General features: G+C 39.1%; 2 protein-coding genes across 3 annotated transcripts; both read left to right on the forward strand.

Moving 5' to 3' along the window:
* Positions 1 to 4009, forward strand: LOC146662393 (uncharacterized). Its single transcript, XM_085417810.1, has 4 exons — positions 1 to 315; positions 3102 to 3212; positions 3310 to 3411; positions 3596 to 4009. The coding sequence occupies exons 1-4, from the start codon at positions 16 to 18 to the stop codon at positions 3677 to 3679; spliced, it is 597 nt and encodes a 198-aa protein (XP_085273936.1). The 5' UTR covers positions 1 to 15; the 3' UTR covers positions 3680 to 4009.
* A 638-nt stretch (positions 4010 to 4647) lies between these two features.
* Positions 4648 to 5637, forward strand: LOC146662394 (B-type lectin plumieribetin-like). 2 transcript variants are annotated; one of them, XM_085417812.1, is made up of 3 exons: positions 4786 to 4831; positions 4986 to 5079; positions 5182 to 5637. In XM_085417812.1, exons 2-3 carry the CDS (start codon positions 4990 to 4992, stop codon positions 5449 to 5451), a joined length of 360 nt encoding a protein of 119 aa, XP_085273938.1. In that variant the 5' UTR covers positions 4786 to 4831; positions 4986 to 4989; the 3' UTR covers positions 5452 to 5637. The 2 variants fall into 2 exon arrangements, with proteins under 2 accessions (XP_085273937.1, XP_085273938.1); XM_085417811.1 differs by having other exon boundaries at positions 4648 to 5079.
* The last annotated feature ends 6182 nt before the right edge of the window (positions 5638 to 11819 follow it).

The following is an 11819-nucleotide window of genomic DNA, read 5'->3' on the forward strand; positions in this document are numbered from 1 at the left end:
GCTGCTGGTCTGTCAATGATCAATGTTTTTAGTTTCACTTGTGATTCCCAGAGCCATAATAGGACTTGTTTTGAACTTGGGTCTTTATTCTCTAAGCTGCTCTCCTCCCAGACTCAGAGAAAAATGGCTGCTGGCTTGCTGCTTTTGGTTTGTGCAGTTGCTGTGCTGTACTCTGCTGAAGCTCAGGATTCTTACAATGGTCTGCCTGAAATCTACAAGAAAGGAGTGGATCTGGCAATGCAACAGCTCAGCACCCACGCTAGGGTCCAACAGCATTATCGCTTTCTGAAAACTGTGGGGAAGTTAGAAACTGAGGTAAGCATCTTTTAACTTTAGCTCTTTTACAAGCTCTTCGGGTTTTTTTGTTTCATAATGACACCCACTTTGAAAACATGTAGCGTCACTGATGGGGTGAGATAAAGACCACACTCTCCCAAATGTGTGCAGGATATTTTCAGCCTAAATTTAAAAGACAAACATTGAATTGTAATCTTAAAAAGAGAAAAAACCCCAAAAGTCTGCTTTCAGTTAACACTGACTTGGCACACTTTTCCTCTCTCTTGCTCCGGGAAATTCTGGCTCATACTTGTTTTCCTATCTGTACGCAAGATGTTAAATGTCAGGGAGGAAAATGTTTCCAGCAGAGAAAAAAACAGGATGAGGTGTGTCTCTGTGAGAATGTACACATTAAAGACTGCTTTCACTCCTTTCTTTTTCAAATATAAGGCCTTACAGAGGAGGTTTAGCTAAAACTGAAAGTGTTGAATGTGAAACTTTCAAACACTGGAGCCTTTCACAGTCTGCATACCAAAGTGTCCTTGTGCAAGATACAGAAACCCAGAGTTGCCCTATAAAGGATTCATTGTGGTGTGAATGTATATGAATGTTAGGAAGAGGCATAGAATAAAACATGCTTTTTTGAATAGGTATTGTTGTATAGAGTGCTCTGAGTGCTCAAATAGAGTAAAAAAGCACAATTTAAGAAACAGCCCATTTACCATTTACAATCAAAAAAGATGTATATCTGGTAAAAAGTTGTAGGATTTCACATCAGGATGTACATGTGGGGACATGTGAATGGTGAGATGCAGGGTGCTATGGGGAGAGAGCGAGGCAGATAACTGAACTGCAGCTGGTTTTATCTCAGATCTGCTGATCACTTCAGCTGAGTATTGCTACTGTACCTGCACGTATACTGAAGAACAGAGAGATATTTGGTGGATATCTCCACACACTCATAATAAAGCTCTGGCTGTCACCAGCGGAAGTGCAATTTATCTGGTGATGTACTTTCAAGCCAAGAGGCTCAGCTGCAGTGGATTATCTGCTATTTCAGGCAAATATGTTCTTTATTCTCCAAACTTTGATGAAAATGAGCTTGTGCATAATAACCTGCAATAAACAGAAAATAAAATCAGTAGTTAGGTGTTGTCAGTTGCTTTAAATTACCCATATGCTACTATTTAGTACGCCAGTTTTCCATTTCACTTGTGTTTATAACACTCATCACGTCTTCCTCGTAGTCCTTGGTTCCCTTATGTTCCCTTTGGCCTGCTTACTTGTTTATCAGTTTGCTGTTTTTGGAATTTAGTCCTTGATTGTTTGCCTTGTTCTGCATGACCTCTGCGCATGAAGATTTATTTGGACTTTTATTCTGCCTCCTGGCATCCTGACATGTGTCCTCTTTCCAGAAACTGTCTCATAGTTTAGGAGGTGGAGCGAAGTGGAGGCCACAGCCCCTGCAGATTAAATTCTGACCATCACAAACAACCAAAGAAAAGCTCTGAAGCCTGTTAGTGGGCTGTGCACACTGAACTGGAATTACATCAAGAAACTACATTTCTAACAGATTTCTCTGTGGAACCTTTTCTCTGTGGCTGCTGTTCCCACACAAACACATTAAAGATTCAGTTTATTGCATTTATTTTATGGGCTTTATCAGCCATTAGGGATGAGAAAGATGATAAGGATTTTGTTATCGAATCAATAATTTTGTTAGAATTATTGTTACCACTTATTGATTCTCATTGGGATGGCTCTATTTTGAGAGTCACCACAATTACTAGGCAGTATATCAAAGACATTACATTTGTGCAAATTAATTGCCTGCTGTGTAGTTGAACACAAAGCTGCAAACACAAAGCAAAAATGAAAAACAGCACACAGAGACTTTAAAATGATCAACTTTAGAAACATGAGCAGCTAGAAAAAGAGGCAGCTGACTGCTCATTGGTTTGTTACCTGTTGAAGTTCAGGGTCTGGCTGCTGGGCTGGGGTCGGCATTCAGTCAACTTTAAAATCACTCTGGGTTTTTGGCTAGCTTAACGTTAGCATCCTGTCTGGCTAGTTCAATGTTAGCATGCTGTGTGCAGATACTTGCAAAGAGCTGAAGTTGTCCTAGCAGTATAATGCAGCTGTTTCTGTCCAAGGTGCAGTTTCCACTTAACCATCGTGCTTTCGACCTTTTCAATCCATCAATTCTCTTCCATTTATCCTTATCAGGGTTGCGGGGTTTCCAAGCTAGCATAGGGCAAGAGGAAGGTCAGCAGCCTAATGTTGGGCTAACACTGAAAGACAAACAAAACAACCCAACAACATTCACTAGGGCAATTTAGAGTCACCCAAACCCACTAACTGCATGTCTTTAAACAGTGGGAGAAAGCAAGAGTACCCGCAGAGAACCCACGCAGACATGGGGAGAATATGCAAAGTCCACACAGTGCATTGTCCTTTTGATACAAGACAGGATGGATCCATGGTCTCATCTAAATGTTGAGGTTGCAGGATAGTTTCTTTTTTTCAAACCAGTTGTTGTAAACCCTAGAGATGGTTGTGTTGGAAAATCCCAACAGATCTGCATTTTCCAAAATACTCAAAGCAGCCTGTCTGGCACCAACAACCATGCCAGATTTAGTTTCACTTAATTCCCCTTTCTAATGCTTTATTTGAACTTTAGTAGGTTGTCTCAGCAGTGTTTACATCAATTCAGTTGCTGCCATGTGATTGTCTGTTAAGATATTTGCATTGACAAATCAGCTGAACAGACGTATCAAACAACGTGTTTGTAGCTCCCCATAAAATTATCCTATGTTCTCTTTCAGGGTGGATTTGGTATGAGATACTTCTACCACCACTTCCACCTGAAACCCACCAGGTGTCCGAAAGGAACAACTGAGACTGACCCTCAGAGATGCCCCTACAGGAATGATCGAGTGAGCAAATGTGTTTTTAAAAAAGGAGTGTTAACTTTACCGTCTATCAAAGCATCAGCACCACTGTTATGCTCTTCATGTTGTCATTGCTCCACAGCCTCTGATGGATTGTGCAGTTTGCTACAAAACATCAGGAGAACAGATAGAAGCCCAACCCAACCCATACGTTCACTGTATCCAGAAACCGAGATTCACAGAGGTAGTATTACTCATGTGTAATAAGAACATTTTGGGTTGTTGTCCTTTTCTATGTTTTTGCTTTTGATGTTCTTCTGCTCTCTATTTTACTTTTAAAACTCTGGACATTTTTTAGCTTTCCGTGTAGTTTTCTATGTGTGAATAATATTCACACATTCATCTTTTTGTGTTCTTTCTTGATTCAGGAGATGAAGAAAGCCAGGGAGGATCACTACAAAAAAATGGTCTACCACAGTGGCGCTCCTACACTTTTGGCTGTGAAAGCATAGATTTCCCATTGCAGCTCAAATATATCCAGAAAGCTATAAGGAAAGAAATCTGTAGTAACCATTAGTTAACTGGTTAAATGCATACTCCACTTTAATTTTTATCATTCACTCACTCATTTGTGATAAACGTGTGAAAGAAGTGTTTTTTTCTTGTTGAACTCATTGCATTCCATGTGTGACATATAATAAAAAAGAGGACAAACAGCTGTGTGTGTAATAAATTACCCAACCGTTGCATTACCCAGGAAATGTAACAATGCATTACTGTGTTGTTTAAACTTGTTAGAAATCCAGATTCTTTACAGGCCAAATTCCTCATCATAGAAACATGCCCACTAACAAGAAAAACTGTCTCATCTAATAACCACTTTTCTGCAGGGCTTCTAAGGAACACAGCAACGTTAAGCTGGTTAAGACTGCAGATGTCACTGTAATAATACGTACAAGTAAATTTAATTCTACAATAACCTAAATACTATTTCATGTAATTAACATGATTTTTAAATTTGGCTCAAAGTTGAATTCTAAAAGCTTTAAAGGTTGTTTGAAAACCTTGAAGATTGTTTTTTTTCTTCACCTTTTAATATCCTGGTATTACTTGAACAACTGAGCAGAACAGAACCGGAAAATAAAAATGTAAAAAGGTAAGAATGACAGCCAGGTTTTTTTCCGTTAAACTGCACAGATTACATGTATTTTTTAATGTTATAGTCTTAAGAGAAAAGAGTGAGAAGACAGAAATGGAAATTCTTAACGTAGCTAACTCAAAGTACTACTTAAAATTACTCAAAGCACAGGGCTGCCTAGAAAAGGATTTGCCCTTACAGGACAAAACTTGTTGAAGAGGTACTTAGTAAAGACCCTGAAGGCATGACCTTGAATGCTGCATGCTGTATAATCACACTTTTCTATACAAAGATGTTTACTGATTTGCCAAGATGGAAAGGTCAGAACGATTAAAGTATAGTCTGTCAAATTTTAAATGTCAGACGAACAAAAGCGTAAAAAGGAGGGCTTAATGCCCCTTTCTCAGCCCCCTTTTCACTTTTTGTCACCGCCCTCATCTGTGGTATATAAAAATGTAAATCTTACCTCTCACACATCACCTCTCTGAATTTGCTGAACTCTCACTGGTCGAAGACATTCAAGCCTGTAAGTATACTTTAAAATAAATGCATTCTGTTAAATATCTGCAAATGAAGAGAAGTTTGCAATTGTTATCAAGTTTTTGGATAAAAATGAATGTAAGAAGAACAGGTTTCATTGATGTGCGCAAATAAAATTCTGACTTTGTTGTGTGTTGCAGGATCATGAGCAGGAACTTCTTGTCCAAAAACGATGAGCTCCGGAGGGGAGACTACCTAGTGTCCAACAACAAGCAGTACAAAGCTATATTTCAGGTGACTACTTCAAATTTTCTCAGTTCAGAAGCTCATAAAAGCCTTGTTTTCCAGTCATGCATGCTGACAGTTATCTAATGTGTGATTTCTTTGTGGTTGCAGGGTGATGGCAATTTTGTCATCTATGGCTGGAAGCCTTTGTGGGCTTCAGACACTGATGGATCAGACGCCGTCCGTCTGTGCATGCAGGCTGACTGCAACCTGGTCATGTACAACAAGTGTGACACGGCTAAGTGGCACACAAACTCTGCCAACTCTGCCAAACCTGACTGCAACATGTGCCGTCTTCAACTGACCGATGACGGCAAACTGGTGGTGAACAGAGAGTGCGAAGAAATCTGGAGCTCTCAAAAGTCCAAAGGCATGAAGTGATGCTTGTGTGCGACCATCCTTTGACATAAACCTTCAGCGATGCTGTTAAAGCAACATATACCAGCGCATGAACAAGCCGCTCCTTTTTCTTTCTGGTTAGCTTTGCAAGGTTCTGAATCTTAGCTCTGAATGTGCATTTTTTTCTCTTTACAGCTTCCCTCTGTAAAGCACAAAGTATTGTAACCAAGTGGCAAAAAATAAAATGAAAGGTATTTGACCAGCCTCTTGTTCCCTGTGTTTATATTCATGCCATTAAACAGATTTTCTTAAGTATTAATAAATAATAAAAATTTGAGATATGTAGCTGATATCAAAACTAACACAGATTTTGTAGATGACTCTGGCCTGCATTGAATATTAAACATTCTTTCATTTTTCTTTCTTTTTCCCTGAATTAAGTATCTTCATGTTGTCTAGACCTAATAGCAACTGATATTTTTCCTTGGCCCAGTTCTTTTTTCAGTTTATATACTCTCCTTTGGCTCAGTTTACAAAACGAATACAGTACCTCATTTCATCTGTGGCTCCAAAACTGTAGACAAGCTGTTGCTTCACATCAGGACATTCCCACCCTTAGACTCTTTAACCTGTTTGAAACACATGTTTTCCTTTGTTAAAGTAAGTACTAATGCCACAAAGACTGGCTGTGAGCAGTGCAGTAGTGATGGGATTTCCGGCTCTTTCGGTTCGACTCACTAAAAAGAGCCGGCTCTTTCGGCTCCGAACCGGCTCTTCAAGTTGTTTTGTTGCAATTAATTTGTTATTAACAATAATATAAAATTATGCACAAAAGGAATTACTAACGTAAAAAAAAGTGGTTTTATTTATATATGTTTATATATAAATATATGCGGTGGTCCCGCAACTCCAAAACACATTTCTAGCATGAACTGAACTTCCAAAGCAGAGCTACTAGATCACTTAAATTACACAATTGAAAGCATATGTGTATTGTTTGTGTATTTATACACAGGCACTCATATATATATTCAAATAATTTAAAAAAAAATTTTCATTTACCTGCTACTACCACACACCAAATCCGGTTGTTGGTACTTGCTGGCTTGTGTAGCCACTAGGTAACAAAAGCTCAACACTGCGCCCAGCATCCTGGAGCACTTCTGTTGTCTTTTGTACGTGTTTTGAGTTTTTATGTGCTTCTGAGTTTTTACGTGTTTCAGAGTTTGTACTTACTTCAGAGTTCATACGTGATTTGAAGTTTGTATGTGCTTTGTCTCTAGGGGCCACCGTAAATGTACTTTTATTTATTCACTCCACATAAAATGTAATAAATAAATCATTTAATACAAAAATCAACTATTCACATTTCAACTTTTAACTATTTAAATTTTCAGCTTTTTCCTTTTACAAATTTAAAGTGAAAACAACACAAAACACTGCAAACCACAACACAATTAAATATAAATTAAAATATGAAAACAAAAAGAAGATGCATATTCTCTGTCATATGGACCTGCATGAATAAACTTTCTGAATCCTTTATCATCTGCAACTGAAAATAGTTGTGGATGATTACTATACCTTTCTAATGTGACGTTGTTGTCCCTGGCAGTGTTGCCAACTCCTCAGTAAGGAAAATCGCTATTGGCTGTCCTAAAAGTCGCTAGAAGTCGCTAAATGACATCATCGCCTAATTTGCATAATTGGTCATGCTAATCTAATTGTAACCTATGTTGTTGGAGAGAGAAATAACATCGTGGAAGAGACATAAAGTGAGTTAAAAACGTCCTAAATGCATTTAGAGTTTATTTAGAACTACAAATTAAATTTCTTTTAGCAATTATTGTTTTTTTTAATGTCACAATTCCAACCCTGCTCCTCTACCCGGGCTTGGACCAGTAAAAGTGACCCGAAATAGGCACTCTGGTGGAGTTACTTTGTGTGTGTGTTTATAAGTAGTTTTAAACCTTGTGATCCACAAAACAGCATAAGAGTAAAAGAGTAAAAGAAGAACTGACTGCGTTACAGCACCCGCTGCTTGTTGAGAGTAAAAGCGATACGCGCTTTCACGTCTTTTTTTAGCGACTTTTTTTTAGAAAAAAAGTTCCTAAGGGGTCTGAAAACTCGCTAAATATAGCAACAAAGTCGCTAAGTTGGCAACACTGGTCCCTGGCTCTCTTTCCCTCTCTCCCCCTCTGGCTCTGTTCCTGTGCTACTGAGTGTAATTACCGCCCCTCCCCCCTCTGCCCAGCCTAAAGCACAAGGCTGCTGCTGAGTGAAGCAGAAAGTGCAAGAGAGGCTGAGAGAAAGAAAAAAAAAAAACCCACTTGACGGCTCGCGATAAGGAGCCGGCTGGCGTCGTTCACGTCAAAGACCCGGCTCTAAGAGCCATTTCGTTTGCGAACGACCCATCACTACAGTACAGAAATAACTACTTTGAGCTTTTATTTTAATTGGAGGCACAGAGTGCAAATTTTCAGCATAGTAATCATCTTCAGTCTCTTACATTATTGTGTGGGAATTTTGGTCCCACTCTTGTTCACAATGTGGCTTCAGTCCATTGAGGTTTGAGGACATTTGTTAATGTAACGCTCTCTTAAGCTTCCACTACAGCATTTCAAACTTGGACTGGGCCATTGCAAACACCTTCATTCTTTCATTTTCAGTCATCCTGTTGGTGTTGTTGCTGCTGTGCTTGGGATCATTTTCACATGTGACAGTAGCAGGGGTGCAGGGGGGTAGTAGTTTAGCTATCAGACATCACATTTGAATCTAGAGTAATTAGGCATATAGAGCTTATGGTTGAATCAATGACTGAAAGGCACCCAGGTCTTGTAGGTGTAAAGCCAGCCTGCATCACCATCCCTCCACCACTGGGCAGCGCAGTTGTTATGAGGTGTTTGTGCTGATATGCTGTTTGGTTTTCTCCAATAACTTTAGATGTCAGGGACCTGGGTCTGAGGGACCCAGAATCCATGAGCAACTTATATACAGTGGCTTGCAAAAGTATTCGGCCCCCTTGAACTTTCCCACATTTTGTCACAAACATGAATCTATTTTATTGGAATTCCACGTGAAAGACCAACACAAAGTGGTGTACACGTTAGAAGTGGAACAAAAATCATACATGATTCCAAACATTTTTTACAAATAAATAACTGAAAAGTGGGGCCAAATACCTTTGCAAGCCACTGTAGGTCAGAGGAGGGTAGCCAATTCCTTGTCGAGTGTTTCCAGGCACCGAGTGCAGATCTGATTTCAGTTTTAAATTCATAAACTTTAATTTTCATGCCACATTAAGCAAATATGATACACATGAAATTCAAAAAGCTGGGAGAAGAGAAAAAATGTCATGTTGGTGGGCTCCACATGGTCCAGAGGCACAAAGTGATGCTTCTGAAGTCATATATGAAACCATCTTTGCATGTAAACCGTCATGTATGGTGATAAAATGTATGTTTTTATTAAATATGTTCCATCTATTCGGGATGTTAAGGAGAACAAGTCCAGATTCAATTATGAGAAAATAAACACAGAGTCAAAAACCTTTAAACAACCGTGTCTCTCACTCAGTGGAGCAGACTGATTCCTAACAAGAGGACCTGCAGTGTTGCTGGAAATGCTGAAAAGGACAAAATTTGGGTTTAAAAAAAAGAAACAGCAATAAAATGTATGTTAAGATGTTCTATAGGCAATAAGACACTGTCCTCTAACCCATCCAAAACATATAAGCATAAAGGTATATACAGTCTCTGGTTGTCATGGTTTTTTTGTTAATTACATATACGTTATAGCACTAACTGATTAAAGTGCGGATGTTGAAACCACTTGTGCACCACAGTCATTGCGAAACAAATGCTGCTTCTTTCCTGTGTTGAAGTCTTGTCTGTTGTTTCTTTGTCGCTCTAAAAACTAGCACACATGAGGTGTCTGACAAGCATCTGCACTGACAGTTCATGAATCCACTAGGACGTCACTCGTGGTCAGAGTCCAAGAGTCTGAGTGTTTATGGTGCAGAGGAAGAATATGATTCAAATCAAAGGATTGTTATTTGCAGCTGCGAAGAGAGACCACAAGGTGTCGCTCTAATGCTTCTGTAGTTTATGTGAAACATTTGACATAAAAAGAAAATTACTACATTTGAAAATCCCCTTTTTCTGAATCACTTATCGAATCCAGAGTTGTGGTGAGACTGGAGCCTATGCAGGTGCCAGGAGGTGAACGGTAAGGTGCACCCAGGACAGGTTAGCAGTCTATTGCAGGAGTAACACTGAGACGCACAATCATTCATGCATGTGTTTGGATTGTGAGAGGAGGCTGAAGAGAAAACATGCAGGTACAGGGAGAACAGAACAACTCCACACAGAAAGGCTCCAGCCGGTGGGCGGATTCAAACCCAGGACCTTCTTTCTGTGAGCTGACAGTGATAAACGCTGCACCGCCATGTTTCAAAACACATTCATACTGTTTTATAACCTACAATTTCTAAACGCTAACAACAGTGTTGTAGTTTTCTGCAACACACAGAAACACACAAACTCAGCTGCACTAAGAAATAAACATCATGTAATCCTGAGCTGCGTTCATAGGCAGGATATTTAAGGACATTTTGTGGCTTATCCTGGGAAGCGTTTCAAAACTGCCAAGATCCATTCTTGAATATTACTCAGCTTTGAGATTTCAGGGCCTGTTGTTTCATATTTTGCATTTTTAGTGAAATTGGAAAAGTTTGCTGTATGACTGGGAGAGCTTGACCCAAATTAAGGGTTCAGAAACAGGAGGGATAAACTGAAAAGCAGCTTTATTAACTTAAACTGAGAACAAATAATCCAGATTTTCAAAAGAGCCAGCCAAACAAAGAATATTCAAACAAAACATTCTGCGAGGACGGACAAGACAATAAGCAAACAGCAATTTTGGACTTAAATACACACAAGGCAATTAGGGAGAGAGGAAACAGCTGGGGAAAAGACACAAGTGAACAGAATCCAACAACACAACAGGACACAAAACTTAAACACCATAAAAAAAAAAAAGACTAAGAAGACCTTTAAGTCAAAGACTTCGTAAGATTGTAAACACTCCATCTGCATTAATCACAGACGGCGTTGTTCAAACTGCACTTTGGTGTCATTGAATTCTCTGTAAATAAAGTCTGCAACACAGTCAGCTGTGGTCACGCTATTTATTACTACATGCAGGAGAACACATCAAAACATCAGTTTCATGGTAATGAGCGTTCTGAAACAGAAGTGGTGCTCCCACTCCTTTATGCATTCCAAGGAAGAGGGAGGAAGTTACAAATTGATCATACCACACATCACGCGCCTCGCTATGAAACCTAACTGAACAATGGGTCTACTGTTTTACGCCCTTTGCGTTATCAGCACCAGTAAAGGGAGTTGTCTTCTCCAACTGCTGAGGCTGAAATAGGTTCATGTAGTTTTAGAAACTTTCACTGAACAGTCTATCGCAGTGTCACAACTAAGCATATGCACTTAAATACTTTAAATGAATATAATAGAAATTTTCTATTACATCCCACCTTTGATTATTTTATAAAATCACCAAAACAAAATTTCCAATTCAACACCATTCAGCATCAACAGCATACTCAGAGAGGTTCACTATGTGCATCATTCTAAAGTGTTAGAGGGAAAATTTTGCATGTTCATCCTCACTCTCACTAACCTCTTTTCTTCATCTAAGTCTAACATTTGTATGCAAAATGCAACCAATAAAATTTTTTTTTTTTATTGCTACAACACTTTTAAACTCAGGACTTACCACCTGATGTGATCAGTGTCCCAGATAAGTGAATTTATAAGCCCATTGAAATCCGGAGAATCACACTTGATTGTTTTCAATAAGAATATTTTATAGCGCTTTAGTATCAATTTTGCAGGCCTGCTGAAAAGAGAGCTGATTATTAAATCAACAACACACAAAATATCATTCCCTGGAGGGATGACACCTGACAGGTTTGATTTAAGTGCACTGTTTAGGACATGTCCAAGCATAAAACTGCCTTTCTCTTGGAAAGAGGAAACAAACCAAAACTAGAAAAATTTGCATTTCCTGCGAAAATGCTGTGTGGATGCCTTAACGCTGAAGATGTCTGCTGAAAAAAGCTGAAAAAATTGAAAAAAAAAAAAAGCAAAGAATGTTGCTCTGAGCAGGATTCGAACCTGGCCCTTCTGGTACTCAAGGCAGGTTCTCATCTCACTGCGCCAACATCTTTCTGACAAAGAAGAGGTGGAGAGACTGATAATTGTGCTGAAATGAGCAGAAGAGGCTGAGAATTGTGCTGATAAGAGGTGAATAAGAAGAATTTCTGCTGAAAAGAGTTTAATCAGCAGAATTTCTGCTGAAAAGAGTTGAATGAGCAGAATTTCTGCTGAAAAGAG

This window comes from Rhamphochromis longiceps, linkage group LG9 (genome assembly GCF_057381845.1).
Source record: "Rhamphochromis longiceps isolate RC_006_pf linkage group LG9, R_longiceps_female_GT1.1, whole genome shotgun sequence".
NCBI lineage: Eukaryota > Metazoa > Chordata > Actinopteri > Cichliformes > Cichlidae > Rhamphochromis > Rhamphochromis longiceps.